Source organism: Phaeodactylum tricornutum, chromosome 1 (assembly GCF_000150955.2).
Source record: "Phaeodactylum tricornutum CCAP 1055/1 chromosome 1, whole genome shotgun sequence".
Classification (NCBI taxonomy): domain Eukaryota; phylum Bacillariophyta; class Bacillariophyceae; order Surirellales; family Neidiaceae; genus Phaeodactylum; species Phaeodactylum tricornutum.
Window position 1 is genome coordinate 291,105 of NC_011669.1, and position 27,946 is coordinate 319,050.

A 27,946-nucleotide genomic window follows, 5' to 3' on the forward strand; every position below is an offset into this window, starting at 1 on the left:
CATCACGCTTGGATTTTGGCCGAACTGCCAACGGCGCTGGTGACACTGTAGCCTTCGGCTTGGCCGGAAGAGGGGCGGCTTCCCATCGACTACCGAAGCCAGTATCGTCGACATATTCTTCTTCGATTGCCTCAAAAGAAGACGCGTCCAGCTGATCTTTCGGGGTATCCTTTGTTTCATTCTGGATTTTGAACATTATTTGCTCGGGGTTGGGGGACGACGACGCCGGTGGTGATGCTACTGATGCTTGCGGTGGCTCAACGCTGGCCACCGGCACGGTCGCATTCGGCTTTTTCAAAACTGAAGGAGGCGCATTGGATAATTTTGTCACTGACCTTTTCAACACCCCCCCACTACTGGTCCCGTCAGTTTGTACGGGTCGTAGTTTAATGTGCGCGATGGGCTCTTCGACAAACTTGGCTGGAGCCGCGAACTCATCCCCGGCGAGCGCAGGGTCGAAACTGTCTTCCAACGATTCAAGCTCGTTCGCGTCTGGTCGATAATCGTACGCACCAAAGCCTTCGTCGTCCATGGAACTATCCATGCTGGGGGGAAACCCCCGCTCGTCGTCGTACCGCAGATCGTCCAGTGAATAACCTTGACGAGGATTTCGGGAAGAAAGGGGAGCCGTCACGGGGCGACCTCTGCGGGAAGCACGAGAATTCGCTACAGTTCGAATCCCCCAATGCATTGTGAACGACCGCACCTTGACGCATAACGTCAGGGCGTAGGAGAGCATGATCAGAATTTGCAGAGATTGATGACGGATCGGACGTCGGAGTGGGGATGTCACGGGTCGGCCAAAAGACTTGCCGGTTGATTCGTCAGTGTTTGTTTCACAATTGTAGTGTTCAGTTAGTAAGCTTTTCTTTGTATCTTCTCCCGGTATCATTGTTCCTGCAAAGGAAGCATGCAGTACAAGGGATTTTGTCCCGCATAAAAAGGGATTCGAAGATGAAGCGCCTTCCAAGGCACTGTCTCGCATATCCTACTAGACTTTGGAGACAAAAAGCCGCATAAAAAGTAACAGACGTTTCACTGTCAGTGGCGGGAAGCGCGGCAGGAGCGCCGCTGTAACCTATTTGTGAGGTTGACTGTTGACGGTCTGATTAACTGTAAACGCACGATATTTTCGATTTTGAGTATTTAAATAATTATTATACGCCGTAGGTAGACTTCGCTCAGGCTCCATGTGTATTCGTGATCACCAAGGTTCCCTCGTACAGGATCATTTCCGGTTCTCGAGACCATAGTTTGTCGTCGGACGAGAAGGGTCGAGTCTTTTTCAATGCGCTGTCAAAAGCAGCTTGATCCTTGTAGATTCGGGTAGCAACGTAGCTAGGTTCGTCCATAGACATTTCGACAACGCCATGGCCCTTGGCTTGGCCGTCCCGACGCATCAGGGTCGCAACCAGCGTGCCTTCGGCCATGGCAACCTTGTGCGATGCAAGCTCCTTCTCAAAGACTGCGGCCTTGTCCAAGGGCACGTAGTACTTTTCCATGCTGACGAAACATTCCACCGGTAAGTTTGTCACGCCGTCAGCCTCAATTTGACGCCATCCATCAACTGTCTCTGGGATAGACTCGGGCCTGACCGACTGCATCAACAAAGCATCGTAAAAGGCAGGTCTAGGAGGTCCTCGTAAAACCAAAGCACTGTTGACCATGGTGGAAAGGAAGGCTCCAATGGAAGTTCCACCATGCGCTTCTTTGAATGCTTCTCCATTTCTCCACGCGGAAAAGTCGCTCTTTTTGTTCCAAACGGTGAAAGACACATAATTCTCCTGTGCTCCTTCGTCACTGTCGCCCCCGTTGTAAGATGTATTGCCGTCTCCGTTCAAAACAACTCTGCGCATCAAATGAAAGTGCCGAAATCCATCCAGCTCAGCGAGTCGGCTCTTACGAGTTGCCCAACGCTTTTCAAATTTCGGTCCTTGCCCTTTGCGGACAGCAAAACGGTTCGTGGCGACGTAGCGATCGCGTGTCATGAGGCCTTTACTTGTTGTGGCCACTTCCGAATCGGTCTCGGCGGTTGACATGGATCGACTCGTCGTCAACGAACGAGCAGGATTCAATCGTGGAACCGCAAAAGCTGCTCCTTCGCGATGGCAAACCACCAGAATAGCCACGAACAGCAAAGACGTAATCGCCATCGTATTAGTTGAAGTGGATGACAGGACGGTGTTTGAGGAGTGCCAGCCGCTTGGTCCAGATATCTTGTTTTTTGTGGAGAAGAACTGTGGTGCAAATGATTCTCTGCATGGAGTGACTGTGAGTTGTTCGGTGTCCCTTTTTCTACCATTCTGCGCAAGGATCGTTTTTTGTCTGTGCGACGCGCCGTTGTGGGTTCCAGACTAGACCCATAAACCCTTTTGGTAGCTCGCATAGGGCTTTCGTTTGTTCTTCCCTATCCCATTTCCCAGAACAATTTTCAGTGACTACCGAGGACACCCACGCAAGCTAAGTCTCCATGAGATTTGATTACACCGACCCAAAAAGTGTTGCAGGGCGCGTAATTCACAATCACACCCCCGATTATATAAGAGATCCGAAGATAGTATCCGCTGAGCTATTGCGATTCAAAGGCACCGCACGAGTTGATTTGACCGCAGCAAACCACCCGGGCTTCTCACAGTGAGTGTAAAGCCTCGTAACTCAACACTCCTAACCTATTTCCAACCCATATGCTGCGCAGCGTGTTGATGAAGGAAATAGAATAATGCTTTTTCATTTTGAACAAACGCGCCTTCACCGGTTTCTACAGTCCACGTTTGTTTCAAGGGCGCGGATTTCCAATGGTCGACGAGCTCATTGTAAAATAGTCTCTGTTTCTTTTCGTTGGCTTCGTCAGAGATAAGGTCGTTGACATTGGCACTCGTTAACCCGTGAAGGGCTGGCGGGTGGACGGCATTTTCGTGCCATCGCTGACATTTGTACGGTGAATCGTCCATGAGAAGGGTATTACTGGCGTTCCACAAAGGATACTCCCTCCAAACGCGCGACAAATCCTTTTCATAAACACATTCCGAGTCCATAGAAGAAGATGATAGTTTCTCGCAATGATGTTGGGCCCAGACGAACAAAAGTCGGTCCGCAATCGCCGGTGGAAACAGCTGCAGAACCAACTTGTTGGCCGTCTTGGCTTTCGCAGAAGTCCATACCGCTAAACAGAAGTATTGATCGAGAAAGGCAAGAAATTCCGCAAGATCTGTACGGGGTACAATTGGTGTTCCAGCAACGGGGTCGGATGCCTTCCGGTAGGTACTTTTGGCAAAATCCGCATCTGTGCGCTTTGCCCGAATGCGGTGACAAAGAATCCCGTTAAGGTCCAGTATTAGAAGTGGTTGAATGTACAGCAATGTCACTTCTGGTTTTATCGATGTCGAATAGGTTTCAGAAATTGCGGACACAGTGTTGACGTCTATCTGCTCCGGCAACAGCGGAGATAGCGTATCGTCGACCGAAGGCTGATCCGATACTTTCACGGAACAGGTGAAGATTGTGTTCCCCGCAAGCACAAGTAAATACTCGTATGGTGACAGTATCTGCTGCTGGTATCTTTGCTTCCGTTGACGCTTCTTCCCCGGACGACACACATCGTTTCTCACACTATCAAATGCGGGTAATTTTAGTTTTTTCTTCTTCTTTGTCTTCGAAGCCTCGATGATAGGATTTCGCGTCAACGCTTCGATCCTCTCTGATTTCTCCATTATTGAACAGAGCAACAAATGGATTTGTCTCTCGGTTGCTGGAACATGAAACGTTTGTAGATATCGGGCCGAATAGAGCGAGTAGCGCGAGTTGACCGTGAAGTCGATAAACAATAATTTCCATCAGGCCGACCCATTGATCACGTTTTACGGTGTAGAGAGTTTTAACGGTATATAGTAAATGGAATTTTGACTAATACTGTATATGCAACGACGACACGTTAAATGACACAGTACGGTATTCAATTCTTTTGACTATGGCCTCCACTAATCTACGAGCCTAATGCAACGAGTTGTCGATTGCTTTTTATTTGGCTCACAGTCATTGACGCAATCGAAGCCATTCTCTACCATCAGTCGGCATTTCTCACAGTCTACCCATACCCCTTCGGTTATACCAATCGGTGTTGTTGCCCTGTTTCGGAGCGAACACTACTACTGCTAGCTGCCCTATATAGAAGACATGGATGACGAGAAGTCGGGATCGGCCGTAAACGATGAGCACGTGGAGTTTGATCGGTATCGACACATTCAGTATTTTGCTTACTGCGTGCGACAATTGCCTGGATCCTACAGCAAGCTCGATACAAATAGGCTCACGCTTGCACACTTCGGTGTACATGCGTTGGATATGTTGGGCGTTTGGGAAGACGAAGCCATGCAAACCTCGTTGGGACTCGAAAAAAAGGCAATCATTGACTGGATTTATGCCATGCAAGTGCCAGCGAAGAAGGAACATCCTTCCCAAGCCGGATTTAAAGGTGGCAGCTTTTTGGGTGGATCATTCGAAGATACTGCGGATCAACCTTGGCAGTATAATCACGGGCACATTGCCATGAATTACACCGCATTGGCAACCTTGCGCACCTTGGGCGACGATTGGAGTCGACTCGACCGGAAAGGGATTTTGGAAGCATTGAAAGGATTGCAGTTGACCGATGGTAGCTTTGCTTCGATATCGGTTGGAAGTGAACATGACATGAGGTTTCTGTATTGTGCCTGTTGCATCTCGCACATGCTGAACGACTGGAGCTGTATTGACATTGACAAAGCCATTTCTTATATCCGGTCATGTCGAGGTTTCGATGGGGCTATTGCTCTTTTGCCAGGACAAGAAAGTCATGGAGGAAGCACTTTCTGTGCAGTCGCGAGTCTGGTCCTGATGAAAGCGGTTGACAAAGTCATAGATAGAGAATGGCGAAGGGATCTTCTCAGATGGTGTGTGAATCGTCAAGTTTGCGGTATGCAAGGACGACCGAACAAAAACGAAGATACCTGCTACTCTTATTGGATTGGAGGAACACTACGACTGCTAGACAATGATCAGCTTTTGGACCATACCGCTCTACAAAGTTTTGTAATGAATTGTCAAACGCAAATGGGTGGATTTTCGAAACTGATTGGAGCGTATCCGGATATGCTGCACGCCTACTACAGTCTTGCGTATCTCAGCTTGTCGCAAACTCATGCAAAAGATAGGGGCGACGCTAATCTGAAGGATGTTAACTGCACGCTAGGAATTTGCAAGGCAACGGCCGAGCATTTTTTCCCTTTATATCCATAGTTGCTTCATTATGAAGACTTTACAGTTAAGCCGGCAATTTCTCGTCATCTTGAGTCAAGGTACATGTCCGAACCTAACATAATGATGGTACCGAGCATAGAACCTGCAATCAGTGGATGCCGACCTTCCTGGCAATGTCTGTTTGCTTCCGGAAAGAGCTCCAATATCGCGACCATGATCATAATACCGGCAACAAACGCCAATACATTGTTCATAGATATATATGAAGGATCATTTCTCACTTCCTTGACTTCGTGTAGCGCAATCAATGCCACTGCAGCACCTAAAGGCTCAGCAAGGCCCGAGAGAGTCGCCAACCAAAAGGCTAACCATGGTAGGTCAGGGCGAGCTGCTAAACAAGGAATTGCGATCGCAATTCCTTCCGGGATATTGTGCAAAGCAATAGCAACAGTAGTCGTAACTCCAAGCCTCGGGGAATGAATACTAGAAGCAGCGACAGCCAACCCTTCCGGAAAATTGTGCACCGCAATTGATACGAAGAGCAGCATAGCAACACGCCATGCACGACGAGCTTCCGCTGACTGCAAATCGGCTCCTGATGTGTAGCGCGAGAACTGAGACAGCCTTGTTGTGTTACCTTCCTTTAACGATTTGGAGAGCGGATTGTCATCATCGTCTATTGAATTCAGTCCGCTTACAGTTAGCTGAATTCGTGCGCGCTTTTTTATTGTCCGAGCATTTGCAGAAGGAACTGCATCCAATTCACAATGGCCAGAAATATCCAACTCCGCTTCACGGACTAGTTGACTTTGTTGAGACTCAGAGTCAATCTCATTGAAGCCAAGAATTTCTTCTGGCTCCGGAAAGGCAATTTTTGATAGCACCACATAAAGGCCGCAACCGACCCCGAAACTTAGACATCGCTGCATAAAAAGGAAAGAACGTAGCGGGAGAAGCGTGTAGACTTCATCGGGATATGTCTCATCGTGCAAGCACTCAGGTAAGATTGACACAATGCTAACGGTCACCATGACACTGCCAGCGAGAGCGAGAGAAAAGGACAGGAGCCCATGGCTCGGACCAGGCCCTCCGTCTCTACGATTGCTTTGTGCGCAAAAGACAAAAGTAGCTCCGATACAAGTTGACATTCCTGCCATGAGTGAAAGTAGCAGTGGCATCCAAAAAGCATTGTGACCATCATCTCCGTTTCCAGTTGGCATGACGTCGTCAGCAATTCCATGAACCATCTTACGGGCAGTTTAATTCACAGTCAACGTCAGTCGACTTCCTCGTGACTTCTATCGGGCAGCTCTCTTTAAGGTAGTACACTCATTTGCAGCAGCGCTGTGTCGAAATTTTCCGATTGGAAAGGGAAAGCTATCTATCTTCTGTTTAAAAAAGAAGGTGTGTTGGAATCCGTTTGCGTACCGATACAGGCCAACAATATGGATATGACTCAAGAGTAACGCAGTACATCCGAACGATGTCAGACGAATTACAGTATTGTGGCTTCAGAGATTGGTTTAAATGTACACTATGCAGGCAAAGATCGGCACAAGCTCTACTTGCAGATATTGAGTCACTACTCTACCTAATAACAAGTTAGTTTTCATTATCTTTTTATTTGGAGGCAACGTTTCAATAGCTTCAGCAACTCAATCTTAGATGATGCTGAACCTTTGATTCCTAAGCTATTTTTAAGCTCTTTAAGCTCGATAACAGTCATCCCTTCCAAATTAAGTCTTCCTGCATTTGCTTCCTTGCTCTTGTGCGTCCAGAGTGCCAGTTTGACTACTAGGTCGCTTTTTGAACCCGATGACAAAAGTCCGGCTGTCTCCAAACGGTCCTTCAATGCTTCAACATTAAGCTTTTCTAGCTCACCAACAAGCTCAGAGCCTGTTTGACGGCCAGCATCCTTTACAATAGCGTCAACTTCTTTCTCATACTTCAATACTGTCAACGCGTTTTGCAGAATTGTCATGCCTGTAGCAGGGCTTGTGAGAATAGACTCCGGATGAAATTGTACGGCAGCAAACGGCAATGTTTTGTGCTGAATGCCCATCACGACGCCGTCTTCACTTGTAGCAGTCACCTCCAAGCAGGATGGCATCTGCTCACGAATGCCGTGTAGAGAATGATACCGTGCAACTTCAAAAGAATCGGGAAGCGAGGTGAAGATACTGTTCTCTTCCTTCCCTGCGGGAGTAAGCGATATAGTCGACGGCTTGCCATGCATAGGATAGCTAAGAACCCCCAAGGTCCCACCAAAATGCTCTACCATTCCTTGTAGGCCCAGACAGACGCCAAATGCGGCTATTCGATGCTTTTCAAGAAAAGAAATAGTCGTTGACAATCCAAAATCGGAGGGATTACCTGGACCCGGAGACAAAACAACCAAATCCGGCTGTTTTTCGTTTGCTATCATAGCTTCCAAGGTCTTGATGGCGGACGGGCCGCTACGAAGTGTCGTCACCTGCGCACCTGTTTGCCGCAGGTAGTTACCAAGCGTATGTACAAATGAGTCCTCGTGATCAATCAGTACCAACGACATCCCTTGGTACATTTTCTTGGGTTTTTTCTTCAACAGAATAGAGGTCTCGATACTGTCTTCCGGTCCCGCCCTCACAATCGCGTCAATCATAGCGGATGCTTTCAGTTCCGTCTCCTTTTCTTCGGCTTCCGGTTCTGAGTCGAATAAGAGTGTTGCTCCAGCTCGTACTTCAGCAATACCGTTTTTGACGCGCACCGTTCGTAACGTGAGCCCTGTATTCAGGCCACCATCAAAACCGACCATCCCAACGGCGCCACCATACCAACATCGAGGAGAACGCTCGTTATCTTCGACGAACTGAATCGCCCACGTTTTGGGGGCACCTGTCACCGTGACAGCCCAAGTGTGGCAAAGAAAAGCATCCAGTGCATCAAACTCCGGACGTAAATAGCCTTCTACATGATCTACGGTGTGAATCAATCGACTATACATTTCAATCTGCCGTCTTCCGATCACCTGGACTGAACCGGGTTCGCAAATTCGCGACTTGTCATTGCGATCAACATCAGTACACATGGTAAGCTCAGACTCTTCCTTTGCGTTCATCATGAGTGATTTAACGCGCTGTGCGTCTTCTAAAGCATCGGCTCCGCGGGCGACCGTTCCTGAAATTGGACAGGTCTCCACACGAATTGCACCCGGTCGGTAATCGTTGTCGTTTGTAGCCTCGCAGCGGACAAACATTTCGGGACTGGCCCCGACCAGATACTCTTGCTCGCCTAGGTTTATGAGGAAGCCGTACGGAGCAGGATTTCGTGCGCGCAACCGACGAAAGAGCGTCGATGGAGGCTGTTCGACAGTCAATTTTTCGCGAAAGGTCTGCGATAAAACCGCTTCAAACAAGTTACCAACCTTGAATTCTTCCTTGGCTTTGAGGACGGAGTTGGCGAATTCGCTAGGCGGTGTATCGCGTTCAACAAAATCGGTACTGGTGGCGTATGCTTGAAATGGTTGTGGTGTCCCCGTTCGAGGTATTCCCTGCGTTGACTTTTGATCGACGTTAAAGTCGTAGCATACTCTCCAAGCGTCGCGCTTGTCTTGATCAACAACCAGCATAGTATCGGGTAGGTAAAGGAGCAAATCCCGTTGTTCGGAATCGCGTTCTTGCGCCAAGTCGATGGGTTCGAATTGAAACGTCAAATCGTAGCCGAAAGCACCATACAGGCCTAATTGCCGATCCCCCGCCTGATAGCTGAACAAGTCTACCAACGCGCGTACAACCGAAAACAGAGAAGGCTGACGGCTGCGTTCTTCTTCATTGAATGTACCAACTTCGGAAGGCGGCACAACTTGAACCTCCACGCGCGTCGTTTCTTCGTGTTCCTTGACAATTTTAACTTGTTCGAGGATTTCTTGTTCCCGCAAAGTTTTCATGGCAGCTTCAATAGCGGGCATCAGCACTCTACCCCGTGCGTTCAGTGCAGTAATAGTGCACGCCTGTCCTCGTCCAGAGATTTCCAAAGGGGGGTCAACGAAACCCAGTGACCAACGAGCGTACCGTCCCGGAAATTCGTACGAGCTCGTCAGGAGAACACCCTTTTGAGAATCCAACTGTGTGACCAAATCTTCAATGGCCTGTGCGGAGGTACCGGCCTGGAGCTGAGGAGAGAACTCGAGCCTCGAAACGTGTGCGGTGACCTGAACCCCTCCTTTGGTAAGAAAATGTCCACCTTGGGGACGGACCGGAGGGGCTCCCAACGTCAGGCCTTGCTCGGCTGCCTGCTGTCCCGCCGTAGGAACGCCCCGGCCGCCCTCTTTCACGACTACTACATTGTTGTTGGTGGCGCTACTTGATTGTGTATTGGTAGAAAAACGCAATGTCGGAGACGAGGTTGTCGGCGGTGTCGCCCATCCGATCCGACGCGCGAGCGGTACAAAGGCCGAAGAGGACGATGTTGTTGCAATCCACGCGACGAGCGACAAGAACAGATATCTCATTTCGCAATACAACGTTGCGCTTGGGAATGAAAACAGTAGGGATTGAAATGAATGAACGTCTCTCGCGATTCTTTCGGAAAGATACTCACGCCTCAAGCACCGTGTGGCGTTGTGTGATGGCACCCCGAAGTACTACTCTAGCTAGACGGACCAAATGGAAGTTGCCTTAAAATTGTTAGGCACTTTTGGGTGTGATAACAGACGCGCAGCCGGAAGTGCGGAACAGGTCAAACGAACGCAGCCGTCCGTCACGAATTCTATGAAAGTACAGACAGACAGACAGACAGGCCAATCGTTCTGCATTCCCTACTTACTACTGTATTCGCTTTTCGGTCAGTGTAACACACGTTTACAGTTAGAAACTCTATCCATCGCGTTTGACGGTGACAGTCCGAGGGGACACAGTAAGGGAACGGCTTGTTCTCTTGAACCTCGGGTTTCTTACCCTTACATTAGTTTGAAGATAGATGGGACGTCTGTACACCTTCCGGGTCGGTAATTGGTCTGTTTCCCTTCAATTTACCTCATCTGTGAGGAAGCTCCTAAGTTGCTGTGATCAATAGCGACTTAAACTTTCCTTTGTCTCTTTACAACGGAGTGTAAAAGACCTCGGTTTTGCAACAATTGCAGTTGGACAATAGTGGTATTTCGTAGAGAACGAGCAAATACGAATTGTTTATTTCCAATATTATGAAATGTTTTACTTTTATTCAAACTATGGAGAGGCCTTTGGATCCATCTTAGAACGCCTGACTGTCTGGCATATTTTGTGTAGAGCTAGTACAACTCAAAAGACTGCATTCTTGAAATGTCCGTTGAGCGGACTTTTCACGCGGATGTCTAATGATATAGACAGAAAGTATCAATGGGGAAATCGACTCATTCGGCTGTGACAGGTGAACCGAGTTTTGACGATGATGTGACAGTAAATCCAAGAAGATTGTGTACTTTCCCTGTCAGGTCCGACAACTATCTCATTATTGATGAGCTCTACAAACGCAAGAACGCGAATGATGGAAATCGATGAACTAATAAGAATTATGAGTCGATTGAGAATCGCTATTTGGTTTGTATGGCTCGGAGACACTCTCAATGACTGGTTTGAATGGCAATGACATGTTTGAAATGTCAGCGGGAAGACTAGAATGCCCGGTTGGCGTTCTTGTCTTGTAAGTACTTGTGATTTGAATCGGGATACTATCAGTAGAGCCGTAACTGATAGGGTAACTGTCATCAGTACCGTAACTGATAGGGATAGGATGATTGGGCTCGATCTTCATATCAACACACCCTCGTTTCAAACTTGATTTTGAATCAGGTAAACTTGGCTTGGAGGCAGGTTTGTGCAAATCCAACAAATAACGAGATCTCATGAGTCGATGATGAGAAGGGGAGTGATGTTTCGTGAAATAATCTGCAAGATTATCAACACCTTTTTGCCAATGAACATTGAATTGGCCTTGCTTGACTCGGTCTTTAATCCAATAAAATCGCATGTCAATAGCTTTTGATTGTCTTTGTTTGACGGTCTCATTTACTATGCCGGAAGCGCATTCGTTGTCGGTTTGGATAGGAGTGGCCAGCTGGGGATGGCCCATGGCTTCTAGAGTAGTACGTAATTCAATAGCGTCTTTGGCATTGTAAAACAGTGCACCAAGTTCAGCTTCGGTGGCGGAGGAAAGAACAGATTTCATGATAGAACAGTGAACATGAATAGCACCGTTGAAAATCGGTGGCTCCGAATTCGGTTTAGGGTCCTTGATGGGTTTGGAACTTAGAAAGAAAATTCCGCCAGATCGGGACCGGGCCTTGGTTTCTGACAAATAAGAAGCATTGCTGTGAACCTGTAAGAACATATTGCTAGCATTGAATCGTACCGTTGCATCCGGATGCGTTGCGCAATAATTGAGCAATTGGGTAATTGCTTGTGCAGTCGCTTCGGTACCTTGTGTCTGCGCGGACGCGAGGGTGCCAAGGGCCACAAGCATAGTTGAATCCACGGCGCGAGCGTAGTACAAAAGAGTCCCTATGACTTCTTGAAGGCGGGTGATGCCGGCTTTGTCCAGCGGCGGAGAAACAACGGTTTCGCTGGTGAGTTGGATCTTGGCGCCGTACGACGGCGGTTCCCAAGCGTGCGGCGAATGTTGCGGTCGAGTCGGTTCCGTGTGTTGAAATCGCTGGAGAGCTTTTTCAATGTATCCCGCCTGGGCCATGTCGACGTGTTGTGCATTGTAATCCCAGGTGAAAGTGAGACCACAGTATAAGGAACCGGTCCAGTCCGTGGTTACCGTGTACAATTTTTCGAGACACTGGACGAGATGTTCAGCGTGCTCTTTGCCGACGTATTTTACTCCAAAATTGTCGACGACCAAGGAAAAGGAAATGGGACGGCTTTCGTGAGTGAAGAAGCCGGGTGTGTGCTTGGCTTGATGATAACCGTCCAAAGCCAAATGTTCGAGAAGGCGATCGTTCGCGATTCGTCCAGCGTGAGGGAGGCCGTACATGCCCTTACGAATTTCGACAAGTACATTTTCTTTGTGAACTAAGGGGGCAAGCTTGTATTGGTCCATGATGCATGGAGGGATGTGCTTAGCCGGTATGCGCATATACTCGTACACTGGTAGAGGGGTGCCCAAATAGAAATCCTTGAGATTGCAGGTCATGAACTTGGCGCCGTCTGTGGAGATGACACTGTTGACTAGAATTTTGATGGCCGGCAACGCGGCAGTAGGTGTACTGGTAGGACCACTGTACTCGATGCGGTCACCGCCAACGGTAAAACGGATGCGATATTTTTCGGCTTTGTGAGGCTTGATGGCAGCGACGATCTTGAGATACGTCGCCTTGCGGTCGTGAGGCTTCTCCGTGTGCGGAATGAAGTGTATGGTGTCAGTGCCGGCTGGCATGTGAGGGAGTACGCCTTGGGAAAGGCGCCCCATCTCGTTGGCAGCGGCTTGCATCCATTCAGCGCCTTCGTCGGAAATTTTCAATTTGGAATATTCCATGGCGGCCCCGGAGTTGGGGTCGACCACGGCGTTGGCTGTCCAAAACGCGTGTGCGGGGAAGCGAGATTTTTGAAGACGGGTACCATGGCCGTGAGCGGGAGAAGGGACCGTAGAAGGGGAGGAGGCCAAAGGGGCGGCGGTAGGGATGGCAGTTTCGGCGTCGAGACGGATTTGTTCTGCCAGTCGCGCGGCTCTGCGGCGGGCTTGTCGCGGGTTACAGGTGACTAACTTGTATGTTTCCGTCGCGGGAGCAAAAACGGGCACCCTCGGAAGTGATTGGGAATTGGCTGGGCCGGTGGACCTTGGTGGCACCCTCGGAAGTGGCGCGGTGGGCAAATCCTTGAATTGGACTCGCGGTGGCACGGCAGCAGGGGCTGCGCGGGGTACGGAGGTAACAGACGGGGAAATTGCTGCCGGTGGGCTTGTGGGATCAGAAAAATTCGAAAAAATAGTCGACAATTGCTGCAAAGCAACGCGTTCCTGAGTGGCAAGCGGTGCAAGTGGAGAAGCTGGAGTCGGATTTGATAGGGCTGTGGCGAGGTTGCGGGCGGCAGCTACCACGGTGTCTCGTGACGAAGTGGTCGGCATCTGTACTTTGCTTGGAAACCAAGTTAAAGTGTCGGCGATGCGTTCGCTGGTGGTGCTATTGATCCAAACACGGTAGCATCGGTAGTGATGCATGGCAGGTCCGATGTACCAGCCGTCGACGGCATGGGGAGACCACGATTTGCGTACAGTAGGCTTCTCGTGAACGAGAACTTTTACGCCGGGTGGCGCCAACGGAGTGCGATTAAAGTCAAAGGCGCCGTGGACCTGTGCCCACGCCGAGAGTCTAGGATTAATTTGCGAGCCACGCAGAAGGTTCAAGGTCATGATTGCTTGGGGGAGTAGCCTGTCCCAAAGGTGAAGAGGAAAATCTTTGTCAGTGCTGCAAAGCCCGGCAATGAAATGATTTTTGAATGTGCGGATCGCTCGTTCGGCAACGTTGCGACGGTGCAAATGAGGAGGTACTAACTGAAAGTCAACTCTAGAGTCATCCATGAATTGCTGAAGGGCAGTAGATGCCTCGTTGTCCAACCGTTGGAGCTGGGGTCGCAGGCCTCGAGATGAAAAGAGGTCGAAAGCGCGCCGATAAGCCGCGAGGATTTCGGTTCCGGTACGATTTTTCATCGGTTCGACATGGATGAAATTGCTATCGTAATCATATACGACCAGCATGTACGCGTTGCCGGTGCTGGAAGAGGTGACGAAACGGCCTGTGAGGTCCGAAAAGATTTTTCCTGTTGTTTCGTAGCAATCGGCGTACAAAAAATTGGATTTGAGAGCTGGAGGGTCGTCTGGAACTGGATTTTCGTCGAGGTTGTCGACGATTGAGTCTGTGGCCGAGAAAGCGACAGCTGTAGGTTGAGTAGAGCGAAGGTTGGCTCGCTGTTGGTCCAAGTGGCCTTTGTGCATGGGAGCGGATCAAGGGGGGTGGCGTTTTATCTGGGCCGAAGAAATTTGAGGGAAAGTGGTGAGGCGGCCTTCGTTGATGGCCTTACACCATGTTGACAACTGAGGCGAGAATAGGGATGCATGTAGGAAGGCAATCCGATCGGCAAGCAAAGAAGAGTGTTTGACGTTGTTGGCGACAGGAAAAATTGGTGAAGGAAGCGGCTTGGTAGGAGGGGTCGAGCTGGGTGCATGGAGAGTCCACAGTCGATTAGGGGCCGAGCGATCGCCCCGGAGGATGACTTTTTTGTCGAGAGTTATGGTGACGGCGTCAGAAGTGAATGTGGCTATGCAGCCATGGTCGCAAAGCTGTCCGATTGAAATTAGTGAACCGTTTGTGAGCCCTGGGAAAATGTGAGCGGTTCTGGCGGCTAACGGGAGATCGGGAACGTCGAGTTCCGTGACGTGAGTGGACTTGATGGTGCGTCCGTCCAGCAGGACCATGGTGATGGCTGGTTCTGCTGGTTTGCAGTGCTGATAAGGAATATTCGTGCTTAAGAAATGGCCAGTGCAGCCAGTAACGGCGATGGTGTCGGGAGGAAATGGTGGCAAGGAGGAAGCTAACGGAAAAGTGTTGGATGCAACTGGAGACTTATTTTTGTTACAATAAGTTTTCAGCGGCACACTTTGCAATTTGGCCGTCCCTCTTTCCTATTTGGTCGCCGGAGGAGTGTACTGGTAAGCCGAAGTCAAACCACCTTGTTTGTTCTGCATGGTGGCCGTGATCTGGTGACCAGGGGCTTGTTTCTCACACGTCGCACTTGTGTGTTTCGTGTTGTTGACAATGCCGTGAGTCCAGCAGTACGATTTACCTTTGCTGACTGTACCTTGATTTGCGGTATGATAGCCGGCAGAACTGCTGGTGGCGGTGAGGGCGCGGTCTTTATTGGCCTTCTGAAAATGTTTTTTGAAGTTGGCCAAAGTTTTGTCGGCTTCGTCCTTGTAACGCCAGTCGCGAGACGCGTGATCAAACAGGCCAGTTTTTTCGATGATCTGGTAGCCGATGCGAGCAATAATGCGTTTGTCCATGATTTGGCCGGACGCAATGATGAACTGGTTACCTTTTTTGAGCTGCTGGAAAAGTTGCTGAATGGGCGTGGGAGGATGCCAGGCAGCTTTCATGCGTTTGTCGTTCGCAATGAGATCTGACGCTTGAATTGTACCAAAGGTTTCCCAGAGATGAGAGAGAATGGCTAAAGGAGAGACCTTGTTGAAACCACGCGTGGGATGACCGAGAGATTCGATGTATTCGATGGGAATGGCGTCGAGAAGTTGGTTGCGAAACGCCTTGTTGGCGTTATGGTAAAGGTCAAAGAGCTTTTGACGTTTGTCGTTTTGGCGATTGGCTTCAAGGATTTGAGGCGCAGTGGCATTGGCGGCATGGTCGGGGTCCAAGGGCGGTTGCACGGGAGGAATGCAAGGGACGCCGTCTGTCATGGCGAGATACTCGGTTTCGGAAACGACGAGAAAAAGGTGACCGTGTTGGCCGTCTCCAAGAGTGGAGGAAAGAGATTCAGCATTGTCGTTGATTTCCCACTGAAGCTGGTGAAGCGACAGGTAATCAGGTTTGGTCGTCGCGGTAGCGATGGGCGTGAGCTTGCTGTGCGGGAACGACTCGATGAGGTCTTTGGGAGAGGACTTACTGATCATGTTGAAGAAAGCGGTTGGATCTTTTGTAGATAAGAGAGTTAGCGTATTAAGTTAGACTGGAACTTGTTAGGCTGGTGGAGATAGACAAGGTGTTGTCGAGAGCGATAGGTGATATTGTGAGGAAATTGGGAAAATTGACTTTCTTATTAGTTCTATTGATGAGCTCTACAAACGCAAGAACGCGAATGATGGAAATCGATGAACTAATAAGAATTATGAGTCGATTGAGAATCGCTATTTGGTTTGTATGGCTCGGAGACACTCTCAATGACTGGTTTGAATGGCAATGACATGTTTGAAATGTCAGCGGGAAGACTAGAATACCCGGTTGGCGTTCTTGTCTTGTAAGTACTTGTGATTTGAATCGGGATACTATCAGTAGAGCCGTAACTGATAGGGTAACTGTCATCAGTACCGTAACTGATAGGGATAGGATGATTGGGCTCGATCTTCATATCAACACTCATGTACAGGCTGCCTTTAATTCGGTTTTCCCGCAAGCAACCGCAAAGAGCTTGTTTGCGGTGAATTTGAAATCTTTAATGCGGTTCGTTACGGTAACCCTAAAAATAACCCTAAAATACACATCTTAAGTCCATGAATACTATGGTTTTACGTATGATTACTCCTTAATTAGAGCCGAGAGGTCCTTCAGATTGTTGTATTGTTTACAATGCAAAATGCCTTCGAGCGAGAAGTCTGTATGATGTTGCCTTGTGTTGTCTTTCTCCCAATTAATGACGGAAAAGTCAGACTCAACTGTCGCTGTATTTGGAAATGCCGATGCCAACCCGCCGCAAAATTTCTGAACGAGCGGAAATTGTCCATGAGTTGCCGCCCGACTCTCTGAGAAATTACTCTTCTGATTATAAGAATGCAATAAAGCGTCTTGGAACAAGGGTTCTTCTCGGTACGCTCGGAGAAATATGCTAAACTCTTGACTAAGTTGGTCAATTTCTTCGTCTGAAAATTTCCGCTGTAATCGTGTTCGGTGCTTCTGAATTGTCTTGACAAAATCTCGCATGTTGCTTGCAGCAAGCTCGTATGGGAGCACCGGCGGTAGTTCTGCAGCCTGTGATTTGTTTCCACTGCGTACAATTGCAATGTTGGCAATGCCATTTGCTGCAACCACAAATAAATTACCAATGCTGGCCAGCAAACAAGAAAGTTTCTCCTCATCAGACGCCAATTCTTCGACTGTTTTGATCATCCACATGCCGAGCCCATCAAGGCACGACCGAACCTGATTGTGAGTGATAACATAGCTTCCGTTTCCCTCAGCTGGCTCTTTTGAAATGATAGCATCAATCTGTTCTTGTTCAAGGGGCCCAGCCATCCCAGACATTCTACAGTAGGTATCAATCAAGCCACTGAGAATTTTCTGCTGCTGTGACACCAGCGTTGTCAATTCCTGAAGCGAAGTAAACACGTTATGGGCCTCCATGAAATATCAGAATTGCGTTGGCATTTGTGATGTCAATGCTTTCTTTAGCTCTTCTTGCTAAAGGCAGAGCACAGGGTATTGCACAGGATGGATTAGCTATGTTCTTACAGTGTTTTGATTGAAATGAGCAGTAAATTGGGTTAGAGTTAAGAGTTTTATTTTCTACTGACTCTACGTAACTCACGATAAAATAGAGTTAAATTAGTACTTTTAATGCGGTGAGTTCAAAACCTTTAATGCGGTTCAATGCGGTGTTTGAGGACAAAACACCGCATTAAAGGCAGCCTGCTCATGTACCAAAGCAAATCAGCACCGTAAACATAGGGCGAGACCTTCGAAAACCTGCGTTATTAAAACTGTGTGTGATAGGTTGTTTGGTCCCCACCCACTCTTGTCTCCCGCAATAATGGCAGAGATGTCGGATGCCCCGGGCGACTGCTACTTGGGTATTGACAATGGCACCCAAGGTTTATCGGTGGTGTTGACGGATGCCAACCTCAAGCGTTTGGTTACCGGAGAAAGCAGCTATGAGTTTGTCCCAGATACTGACGCGGGATGCTACGAACAACTCACGGATGATTGGGATCTAGCCCTGACCGACGCTATGAAATCCGTCCATTGCTATTTGTCAGAACACAAGTCCTTACAAATAAAAGCTATAGGTATCTCGGGGCAAATGCACGGCGAAGTCTTGGTGAATCATGAAGGCCAACCTTTGTCGTCGGTCCGTCTCTGGTGTGACGGTCGCAACGAGGACGAAGGCGAGGAACTCACACTCGCGTTTCAATTCAAGGTTCCCAAACGAGCAACCTGTGCAAGATTTCTTTGGACAGCTCGCAATCGACCCGAATTGGCCAGTCGCGTTGCGCACATAACGACACCGGCAGGCTGGATGGCTTACCGACTGACCGGAGATGTTGTACTCGGAATCGGTGATGCAAGTGGCATTTTTCCTATTGACGCGGATACTCTTGTTTACGACGAAAACATGCTGCAAACGTTTGATAATTTGGTCGGAAATGCTGATATCCCATCTATGCGAGACATTCTCCCGACAGTACGACGAGCTGGTCAAGATTCAGGAGTGCTGACGCAACAAGGCGCCGCTTTGTTGGGCTTCCAATTGCCGCCAGACTATCCAATCGCAATAGCTGCGGCCGAAGGCGACCAAGTGGCCGCTCTGGCAGGTAGTCTTATTGGCCGGGATGGTATCGTCTCATGCTCGTTCGGAACCTCGGTTTGCGCGAATGTAGTTAGCAAACACGGCGCAGTAGAATTGCCTGTGGAGCCTTCCGTTGATCACTTTTGCGGAGCCGACGGCAAAAACATACACATGGTTTGGCTGCGCAACGGTACAACGTTTTTCAATACAATGGTGGCTTCGTATGGAATCCTGTCGGACAAAAACGATGCATTTTCTGCTGTCATGCCCCAAATGCTCAACGCCGCCCCTGATTGCGGCGGACTGCTTGCGCTGCCTTTTATGGATGATGAGCCGGGCTTGCAAGTTTCTAGGGGTGGTACGGCTCTACTCCTTGGTCTCAATGGGAACAACGCAACACCAGGAAATATTGCCAAGGCGGCCCTGCTTTCCACCATGTTCAATTTGAAACTGGGTTGTAAAATTCTACAAGAGAATGGTGTTGTTATGAAAGAATTGGTTTTGACCGGTGGTCTGTCAAAGTCCCCCGCCTGCGGACAAATTTTGGCCAATGTTTTTGGCTTGCCAACCCAACTGCTGGAGGCGGCAGATGAGGGAAGCTGCTGGGGTGCTGCTGTGCTGGCGAAGTACCGTCATTTGAGCATTGGAGACAATGGAAACGACTGGACACTTTTTTTGGAGTCAATCATGAAAGAAAAACGTATTGAACAAACCAGGTTTGAACCCGATTTCAATGCTGTGCACGAATATTCCAAGGTGTTCGACCGCTACCAGATCCTTGTAAAATTGCAAACACAACTAGCCAATGTTTAAATTATAGATTACACCCGTCTGTTTCCGGACCACGACTAAAAACACGTTTCAGAAGTTTTATCTACAGAAGTGTGTACCAATTTGATTGTTGTGGTGTTGATCGCTTATTGACTGAGAAAGTGCTTGCTGATTTGATTTGTTGCATTTGATCGCCTCTTTACTTGGACGTGGAGGGAAGCGGCGGCAGCTTGGCTTTCGACGCTTCTATTTCCTGCACGGGAAGAAAGATACGTTAGATGAGAATTATTCGCGCTTCTTTCAAGGCTGCTTCGAACCTGTGAAGCCCCTGCAATACAGTATACCGCTGAAAGACGGCTTTTCTGCCATAACTTACCGCAGGCGTTTTCGAACGGGATTTGTAGTAGTCCGAAGCCCGAACTGTTTTACATTTTCCGAGCTGAGCTTCGAGTTGGGAAGGAACTGGAAGAGTGCCGTTTTCCGCCATTATAAAAAAAATCAGACTAACTGTAAGAGCTAGAAATGTGGTTGACTGTCAAGAAGATGGAAGCTTATGCTTTGTCAACAGCCCAACTTGTAAAACAGGGTAAGCGTGGCCTGATCAACGACGCACGAGGACCTGGTAAAAGGAGCTTTCACATGCTGTTGTTGACAGACAGTGACGCTATTTCCGGGTTTTGAAGTCTGCTGTCTTCACGTATCTGTGAAATTGTAACAGTACAGTCAGTATGCGAATGTAAGGGTGACTGCGCGAAATGACCGAACCCATCACTCATGTTGGAAACTCAATCTCATTGTTAATGCAAATGCTGCAAACGAAAATTAATTTCGCGATTTCATACGGTATCTCCCATTAACAGGTAAAATGCGGATTCCTTTGTATGCTGCTTCATCTCCTATAGAGTTCAAGATGATAGAGAAGAGTCACGTTCCGCCATGACTCCCTTTCGGATGTGCAGCCTTAACAGTAAAGTAGAACCTATTTCGAACGGTGTCAAGATTGGCATTCAAGTGTGACATGTCCGGCAGAAAGCGACATGTCGCATGAAGAGGTTTGAAAGGAGCGAGCTCTCATCTCGAGCAGAATTTATTATGTTCGATGAGGTTTGGGATATGATCATCCTATGAAAGGAGATAACGGATTGAATGTAAGACATGAAGAAGTGAAGAATGTGTACATCGCAGAAGCGATGTAAATACGGAAGATTAGCGATCAAACAGCGAGGTTTGAGAGCAAACAGAACTAGTGAAAAGTAAAATAAAGATCACAACAACAAGCACTGTCAGTAGTGAAAGAGTAGATCGAACGTGAAGGAGAAATAAGAGGAAATCTATTTATTGCGTCTCTGTTGTCAGCTAGTCTCTAAGACAGTCAAAAGATCTGAAGAAACCGGAGTTTTCAACACGCTTGCAAGCGAGAAAACCTGAGAACTCACGGTAAGACTCCGAGCGAGAACGCATGGAAGGTGAAGACCGCATCGGAAACGAAGAAGAAGATAATCCAGAAGCGGAAGCAGAAGTGGAAGCAGAATCTGAAGAAGAAGAACTCGTGATGGACGACATAAGTGACACAGCATCCGATGACCAGAAGGACACGGTACATGTGAGTAACAGTCGGACAATCAAGTTCAAAGGAAACGAAGACGAATGGCGAACCTGGAAAGGGAAGACGATTGCGACCGCAATGCAACATCGTTTCTACCAAGCGCTATTTATGCAGGAAACCCTGGCATCTATGGAAGAGGTGAATGCAGGAACTGCAAGCAAGACTGCGCGGAAAGCGTTCTTGAGAAACGTCCAGGCTTATGCCCATCTGGCACTGTGCTGCGAAAAGACCGCATACTCTTATGTCGAAAATGCGGTGACGGAACGAGCGCCGATGGGCGATGCCTACGAAGCATGGAAGAAACTGTGCGAGAGGTACGAACCGAAAGAAATCGAATCGGACTACACAAGTATTGAGCATTCATTTAAGGACTGTACTATTGGCAGTATTAATGAAAACGTGGAGGAGTGGTTTCTGGAGCTTGAGTACTGGAATACAAGGATGGGCAAGATCAAGCAGTCCTACATGCGGGATGACCTTCAGATGAAGGCACATATAATTGACCAGCTCCCCGAGGCCTATGAAGCTGTGAAAGTCAAGTTAAGTGGAGCTTACACGACCACGTCAATGGAGGCATTTAAGAGGATCATTCTAGACTTCTGGAAAAGGCATAGCAAGACAGACAATAACAAGGTCATGTCCCATTCTGAGGTGAAAGAAAAGTGTGGACACTGTGGGAAAGCAGGACACTCACAAGACAAGTGCTGGAGTAAGCCAGAAAACAAACACTTGCGCCCCAACGGAAAGCAGGGTGGGAAGAACAAGAAAGACATACAATGCTTTAACTGTGGAAAGAAGGGCCATTACAAGAGCGATTGCAGAAGTGCTAAGAAAAGCGGAGAAGGCGGACCAAATACGCCCAACGAAGGAATGTTTGTTGGGGCTCATATCGAGAAGGAGCAGAACTCGAACGCCGGTTCAAGCTGGGAAAAAGTTCTCGCAGACTCGGGAGCTACCTGCCATGTCTGGAACAGTGCCAAGGAGCTACGGGACCAAGAGAAGATCTCAGAACAGGTTCGCGTCGGAAAGAGCGATACCTTTGTTCATGTGACAATGCAAGGTACGGTTTACTTAGAAACCAAAGACGGAGCAAAGTTAAAGCTTCTGAAGGTCAAGTACTCTCCTGACTTTGAAAAACGGATCATAAGCGTTGGATGTTTGTTGGACCAAGGCTGCTCGGTTACGAAAATGACTGCGACGGAAATAGTTATTCTCTCTCATGACAAGAAGAGGAGTATCACAGCAGACAGGACCTCAAGTAGCAAGCTATACTACCTCTTGTGTAGAGCATTGGAAGGGCAGAAACAAGACCAAGTATTTTCCAATAGCGAGCAAAAAGGGCATATATACACCCTAGAACAAGCCCACAAACTCTGTGGACATGCCGACGTTGCCACCGTTAAACGTACGGCAGTCAGAGCTGGTTGGAGTCTCACGACCACGACTATGCCCCTCTGCGGGGCATGCGTTCTAGCTAAGGCACAGCAGAAACAAGTCCCAAAGACGGCTTCGCAGAAAGCAGAGAAGCCAGGTGAGCGACTCTATGTTGACCTCTCGGGGCCCTACGCGAAAAGCATTGGTGGTAGTACTTATTGGCTACTTATTGTGGACGAAGTCAGCAAGTATAAATGGTCTATGTTTCTCACTCAGAAAAGCCAAATTGGACAGAAAGTCAAGCCTATTCTACAGTGGCTACAGTTACTGAAGTTCACTAACAAGTTCATTCGGAGCGACAATGCTGGCGAAAACAAGAAGCATTTTGAGAAACTAGCAGAGGAGTTTCTGTTTTCATTGGAACTCACTGCACCTTACACTCCTCAGCAAAACGGAGTGGTTGAACGCGGTTTTGTCACTATCAGAAACAGGGCATATGCGTCCATGCTTGATGCAAAATTAACGCCAAGCAATCAAGGTAAGCTTTGGACCGAGTTTGTCCAGGCAGCCACGGTACTATCCAATAACCTTGTGAGGGCTGGGGAAACCAAGACCCCTACGGAACTCTTCTTCGGAAAGTCGGATGCGAAACTTCTAGATCATCTTCAGATACTTGGGAGGATTGCCTATGTTAGTATTCGAGACCCGTTGAAGCCGAAAATGACACCGAAAGCGAAGAAATGCATGCTTATGGGCTACCCAGAGCACCACTCGAAAGACACGTACCGTTTTCTGAACATCGCGACTCAGGCGCCGATCCTCAGCCGCGACGTCCGCTGGGACGACTACCATGGCGGGATCAAGCCCACTGACAATACGAAGGATCTTTTCGAATCCGACGAAGACGACGAAATTCAAGTCCCGGATACCTACACGAAAGTTGTCGCCCTGCCTCAAGCGGGGAGGAACACCAACACGGCAAAATCTCCGGAGACCACGGGAATCTCAAAGCAAAACGTGTTTAGTCCTCTTCAGACACGCGGTCAGCGGAAGTTTGCCGAGGAAGCGCGTTTGATGCCGGACGACGATTCCGACAACCCAGATAAGGAAGAAGTCAATATGACTGAGGAAACGGAAATCCATGAGCATCAGGCATTTAACGTAATGACTGTGAACTCAGACCCAGGAGCAGATGTTCCCCGGGACTGGCATGCTCTGTTTAACAACAAAAACAGAAACGGATGGAAACAGAGCGCAGCAAAGGAAATGGAAAGTATCCGGGACCGAAACGTTTTGGGCGGGCTTATCAAATTGAGCAGCTTACCCACGGGAACCAGAGTCCTTGGTACACGCTGGATTTTTAAATGGAAGCAGGACGGTTTCGACCACGATAAGTATACTGAAAAAGCGAGGCTTGTGGTAAAAGGTTACGAGCAGATATCGGGAGTTGACTACACTGAGAGCTACAGCCCCGTGGCGAACGAAACAACGGTAAACCTGGGAATTGCGTTGGGCCTATACTACAAACATGTTCTCAAACAGGACTGGATTGAGCATGTCATTGATGTTGAAACTGCTTTCTTACACGCCGAACGTCTCAACAGTGACAAGAAAACCTATATCAAGGTTCCGTCAGGTTTCGAGGAACTGACGGGAATCAAGACGGGCACAGATGATGTCATTGAGCTCACGGGAGTTCTTTATGGGGAAGTTGATGCGCCCCTGGCCTGGGCCATAACTTTCAAGAAGATCCTTACGAAGATTGGTTTTAAACAGTCACTTATCGACCCTTGTCTATACATAATGCAAGACAAGAAAATGACTTTAGAAGTTCTCATGATGGTCCATGTGGACGACTGCAAGATAACGGGAAGCCGCGAAAAGGTCATGTGGATCAAGAAAGAGATCAAGAAACACGTCCCAATCAAAGATCTAGGTGAACTTCGAAAGTTTCTCGGAGTGAACTACAAGGCTGGTACTGACAAGATTGGGCCCTATATCGGAGTCGACATGACCGAGTATGTCGAAGAAATTATTCGGGACTACGAATTACATATTGGGGAGGAAGCTACTATTTTTCCTACTCCTGGATACAACGAAGACCCCCCGAAGAAAAACGAAGGACTATCAGTGTCAAACAAACAGTACCGGTCACTCATAGGAAAGATTATGTTTGCCGTTCGCAAATGTATCCCGGACTGCATGAATGCACTCCGCGAACTCTCGTCGTTTCTGGACAATGACGGAGAGGACCACTGGCGTCGACTAGGGCGAATCGTGGGATATATGAAAGGGCACTACAAACCATTGAAGTTGCGCCCCCCAGAAACACTCACCCCAATTATCTATGCTGATTCAGACTATGCCTCGGACAAGAAGGACCGAAAGAGCATTTCTGGTGACCTCTCGACGATTGGGAAGACTTTGGTTAATTGGAGATCCAAGAAACAGACTGGAGTGACCCTGTCAAGCACGGAAGCGGAATATGTCGCGCTATCCCACGCTGCGACAGAAGCCAAATTCTTACTTATGCTGCTGGAAGAAACAACTGGTACTTTCCATGGACCAGCCATCATCCACGAAGACAACCAAGGGGCAATTTTTATCGCGAACAACGACAGTCTCGGTCAACGAACGAAACACATCGACATCAGGTACAGATACACCAACCAATTGATCCAGGAAGGACTCATTGTGCTAAAGTACATCAAGACGGACGAGAATTACGCGGACCTGGAGACCAAGAATGTTACGGAAGCAATACATACGAAACTGGCTCCAAGAATCTATGATGGAACAATGTGAGATGGAAGACGAAAACATCGAACAGGGAGGATGTCAAGATTGGCATTCAAGTGTGACATGTCCGGCAGAAAGCGACATGTCGCATGAAGAGGTTTGAAAGGAGCGAGCTCTCATCTCGAGCAGAATTTATTATGTTCGATGAGGTTTGGGATATGATCATCCTATGAAAGGAGATAACGGATTGAATGTAAGACATGAAGAAGTGAAGAATGTGTACATCGCAGAAGCGATGTAAATACGGAAGATTAGCGATCAAACAGCGAGGTTTGAGAGCAAACAGAACTAGTGAAAAGTAAAATAAAGATCACAACAACAAGCACTGTCAGTAGTGAAAGAGTAGATCGAACGTGAAGGAGAAATAAGAGGAAATCTATTTATTGCGTCTCTGTTGTCAGCTAGTCTCTAAGACAGTCAAAAGATCTGAAGAAACCGGAGTTTTCAACAGAACGGAGTGATTTTAGAATTGGCTTCTGCATTCGTACTAACTGCAATGCATTTACAAAGAGGTATTGGCACATTTTCATGTACCCCAGAGAAAAAGCCACCATGCCCTCCCCTACTACTACTACATCAAGCGGGTACGAGTTGTTATATTCTTGGTAGTTTCGTGCAGCATTACGCCTGTATTATTACACAACAACCGTTGTGTCTTTCCTTCCTCCTTCACCATACTAAGAAACCGATTCTGTGCCCCCTGACATAGTCGATTAATTCAGCTTTTGCATTTCGCGCTCCATCTTGCGTTCCTGGGAAGTCTTGGTATGCTCAAACTTGGAAGCTTCCACAATGGCTTCCGCACGCTTCGCAAATTTCCAGTCGGCCAAATCAGCAATAGTGTGGATGTGCATGGCCTTGAAAGATTCGTTAGCTTTATGAGTCAGCCCTCGAGAGCAGATAAAGGGGCCTTTGCAATTTCCATTAGGCTCTTATGTTCCCATTCCTTATCGACAGCTTTGTCGATGTTCATCGCACTAGAAACATCACGCTTACCTGCTTCTTCTGTTCCGGCTAAGACCACAAGAGCTCTAGCCAAGAGAAAAAACTTGTAGGTGGCAAGATCTTTAATAGTCTCACACCCTAGACCACTAAGAACATATTCCGACATAGAGCCGATTCCTTCCAGCTTAGTAAGGGGCGCATCCACGAGAGCGGAGAAGTGCGAACCTTCATCGGCTTTCATCAATAGCCCGTTGCAGTTCAAGGAATAGTCTTCCCAGCCGGTTTTTTGCTGCTTCGACGGAGGTTCTTCGGACATAATATCGATACTATCAATCAAATTGCAATCCGTACGAATGTAGCAATCTCGGTCCCGAGCGTAAAGAAGATAATGGGGGCGTGTCCGCTTGCTTTGTGACTTACAGTTAGCGTTTCGCGATCTTTGAAAGATCGCTTTCACGTTCTCCGTGTCGCAATCAAGTCAAACGAATCGTGAAATGCTGACGAAACGTGTAGCGCTCGAGCAGCTGGTATGAGAAAGTCGGGATCGGATCTTCTAACATTAACTAGTTTACTGTTAATCATTTTCCTTGCTCGCTTTTTGTTATTGACAGTAGACCCGTGTATCCGAATACCATAGGATACACATAGTATCGTCAGCGAGACATACTTCTAACATAATACACCGCTTCAAAGTCATTCGAAGCAACCATGTCCTTCCAACTATTCTCTCTTACACTGACGAGCTTAGGATGAATAACCACGATGACTTTGCCGTTTCGTATTTTTGGAGCACGCAACCAGCATCGTATACCAATGAATAAAATGAATACATTCCTTAAGAGATTACATATTGGCTCCAAAATATTTACTGCAGCTTCTGCAATTCGCGCTCCACGTTACGTTCCTGGTCCGTCAGAATATGCTCGTACTTCGCAGCTTGGACAATTGCTTCCGCCCGTTTGCAAAACGAAAACGCAGCCAGATCACCAACCGTTTCCATACCCATCGCAGAAAATGAATTGACAGCCTCTGGGCTTAAACCTTGCAAGGCATGGATCGGTGCTTCAACAATATCGCGAAATGATTTGTGCTCGTATCCTTTCACGACAGCCTTGTCAATGTTCATCGTGCTTGTCGGAGAACGTTGGCCAGGCTGTTCTCTTTCAGACAGAACCGTCAGAGCCCTGGCCAAATGGAAATACTTGTATTCTGCCAGGGCCTTGATAGTTTCACACCCCATTGCCTTGAGAATCAAGCCTGCATACTGACCAACACCTTCAAGGACTGTTACGGGAGCGTTGACGAGTGCTGCAAAGTGCATGTCTGCTTCCCTTGTATTCAAAAGACTGTTGCAGTTTAGTTCGTAGTTTTCCCATCCCGTCTTTCGCTGTTTGCTGGGGGGCTCATCGACAGCAGCCTGAGCGACAACCTTAAGGTCTTTTCCTTCTCTTTTCGTCATTTTTGGGTATTCACTTTGTATGTTATGAAAGTGAAGTGTACTACATGATTGTGTTTCAATTCACTGTCAAGTTTCCCTTCAATTAGAAGAGATTCGAAGAAGGCTAACAAATCTGTTCCTGGAATTCTTGCGGCGATGAAATGCCCAATCATTCCGCTTTAGCATCTGCTTTTAAGAAGATATCAAGCTCGTCGATTCGAAGAGTTTCAAAAGGAGTCTATTGTCGTCGAAAAAAATGAGAGGCACATTTTCAGATAAATATGTGATCAGTAAGTATTTGGTTTTTAATTTCAAACTCGGTTTGAATTTATTTTGCGGCGGACAATAGTAAGCGTCCAGATGTATCTACCTACGGCTTGCTCTACAATCAGCAGAATTGCTTGACTGTAACTTGGATGAAAGGATTACTAGTAGAGGCCAGCGACTGCCAGCACCTGTACTGAAAAACAACGCCGAGGCGGAAGCAGTTTTCAAATAGATTCATCGAAGAAGATCGAATTTACTTTTATTCCGGAT

At 47.9% G+C, this 27,946-nt stretch overlaps 12 protein-coding genes across 12 annotated transcripts; 3 read left to right on the forward strand and 9 right to left on the reverse strand.

Moving 5' to 3' along the window:
• Positions 1-1,181: 1,181 nt before the first annotated feature.
• Positions 1,182-2,240, reverse strand: PHATRDRAFT_42523 (predicted protein; the record flags this gene model as incomplete). The annotated part of the gene is made up of 1 exon (XM_002177023.1): positions 1,182-2,240. Exon 1 carries the CDS (start codon positions 2,151-2,153, stop codon positions 1,182-1,184), a length of 972 nt encoding a protein of 323 aa, XP_002177059.1. The 5' UTR covers positions 2,154-2,240.
• Positions 2,241-2,669: 429 nt separating this feature from the next.
• Positions 2,670-3,710, reverse strand: PHATRDRAFT_31529 (predicted protein; the record flags this gene model as incomplete). The annotated part of the gene is made up of 1 exon (XM_002177024.1): positions 2,670-3,710. The coding sequence occupies one exon, from the start codon at positions 3,708-3,710 to the stop codon at positions 2,670-2,672; it is 1,041 nt and encodes a 346-aa protein (XP_002177060.1).
• Positions 3,711-4,063: 353 nt separating this feature from the next.
• On the forward strand, positions 4,064-5,157 carry PHATRDRAFT_24362 (predicted protein; the record flags this gene model as incomplete). The annotated part of the gene is made up of 1 exon (XM_002176525.1): positions 4,064-5,157. A coding segment is annotated over exon 1 (984 nt), but the record flags the coding sequence as incomplete, so codon positions are not given.
• Positions 5,158-5,417: 260 nt separating this feature from the next.
• Positions 5,418-5,792, reverse strand: PHATRDRAFT_6528 (predicted protein; the record flags this gene model as incomplete). Its single annotated transcript, XM_002177025.1, has 1 exon — positions 5,418-5,792. A coding segment is annotated over one exon (375 nt), but the record flags the coding sequence as incomplete, so codon positions are not given.
• Positions 5,793-6,831: 1,039 nt separating this feature from the next.
• On the reverse strand, positions 6,832-9,756 carry PHATRDRAFT_17238 (anthranilate synthase). Its single transcript, XM_002177026.1, has one exon. It carries the CDS (start codon positions 9,722-9,724, stop codon positions 6,848-6,850), a length of 2,877 nt encoding a protein of 958 aa, XP_002177062.1. The 5' UTR covers positions 9,725-9,756; the 3' UTR covers positions 6,832-6,847.
• A 3,187-nt stretch (positions 9,757-12,943) lies between these two features.
• On the reverse strand, positions 12,944-14,664 carry PHATRDRAFT_31533 (predicted protein; the record flags this gene model as incomplete). Its single annotated transcript, XM_002177027.1, has 3 exons — positions 12,944-13,103; positions 13,130-14,126; positions 14,271-14,664. 3 exons carry the CDS (start codon positions 14,662-14,664, stop codon positions 12,944-12,946), a joined length of 1,551 nt encoding a protein of 516 aa, XP_002177063.1.
• Positions 14,665-14,871: 207 nt separating this feature from the next.
• On the reverse strand, positions 14,872-15,870 carry PHATRDRAFT_31534 (predicted protein; the record flags this gene model as incomplete). Its single annotated transcript, XM_002177028.1, has 1 exon — positions 14,872-15,870. The coding sequence occupies one exon, from the start codon at positions 15,868-15,870 to the stop codon at positions 14,872-14,874; it is 999 nt and encodes a 332-aa protein (XP_002177064.1).
• Positions 15,871-16,492: 622 nt separating this feature from the next.
• Positions 16,493-17,314, reverse strand: PHATRDRAFT_31535 (predicted protein; the record flags this gene model as incomplete). The annotated part of the gene is made up of 1 exon (XM_002177029.1): positions 16,493-17,314. The coding sequence occupies one exon, from the start codon at positions 17,312-17,314 to the stop codon at positions 16,493-16,495; it is 822 nt and encodes a 273-aa protein (XP_002177065.1).
• Positions 17,315-17,600: 286 nt separating this feature from the next.
• On the forward strand, positions 17,601-19,317 carry PHATRDRAFT_42527 (predicted protein). The gene has a single exon (XM_002176526.1). It carries the CDS (start codon positions 17,721-17,723, stop codon positions 19,287-19,289), a length of 1,569 nt encoding a protein of 522 aa, XP_002176562.1. The 5' UTR covers positions 17,601-17,720; the 3' UTR covers positions 19,290-19,317.
• Positions 19,318-20,706: 1,389 nt separating this feature from the next.
• PHATRDRAFT_31537 (predicted protein) lies at positions 20,707-21,434 on the forward strand (the record flags this gene model as incomplete). The annotated part of the gene is made up of 2 exons (XM_002176527.1): positions 20,707-21,252; positions 21,399-21,434. The coding sequence occupies 2 exons, from the start codon at positions 20,707-20,709 to the stop codon at positions 21,432-21,434; spliced, it is 582 nt and encodes a 193-aa protein (XP_002176563.1).
• A 4,305-nt stretch (positions 21,435-25,739) lies between these two features.
• Positions 25,740-26,287, reverse strand: PHATRDRAFT_31539 (predicted protein; the record flags this gene model as incomplete). The annotated part of the gene is made up of 2 exons (XM_002177030.1): positions 25,740-25,936; positions 26,023-26,287. 2 exons carry the CDS (start codon positions 26,285-26,287, stop codon positions 25,740-25,742), a joined length of 462 nt encoding a protein of 153 aa, XP_002177066.1.
• Positions 26,288-26,765: 478 nt separating this feature from the next.
• Positions 26,766-27,526, reverse strand: PHATRDRAFT_42528 (predicted protein). The gene has a single exon (XM_002177031.1). It carries the CDS (start codon positions 27,428-27,430, stop codon positions 26,837-26,839), a length of 594 nt encoding a protein of 197 aa, XP_002177067.1. The 5' UTR covers positions 27,431-27,526; the 3' UTR covers positions 26,766-26,836.
• Positions 27,527-27,946: the final 420 nt, after the last annotated feature.

Excerpts from the sequence above, each read along its gene's own strand:
- PHATRDRAFT_17238 (XM_002177026.1), bottom strand. The coding sequence starts at position 9,724 with ATGAGATATCTGTTCTTGTCGCTCGTCGCGTGGATTGCAACAACATCG.
- PHATRDRAFT_42527 (XM_002176526.1), top strand. The coding sequence starts at position 17,721 with ATGGCAGAGATGTCGGATGCCCCGGGCGACTGCTACTTGGGTATTGAC.
- PHATRDRAFT_42528 (XM_002177031.1), bottom strand. The coding sequence starts at position 27,430 with ATGACGAAAAGAGAAGGAAAAGACCTTAAGGTTGTCGCTCAGGCTGCT.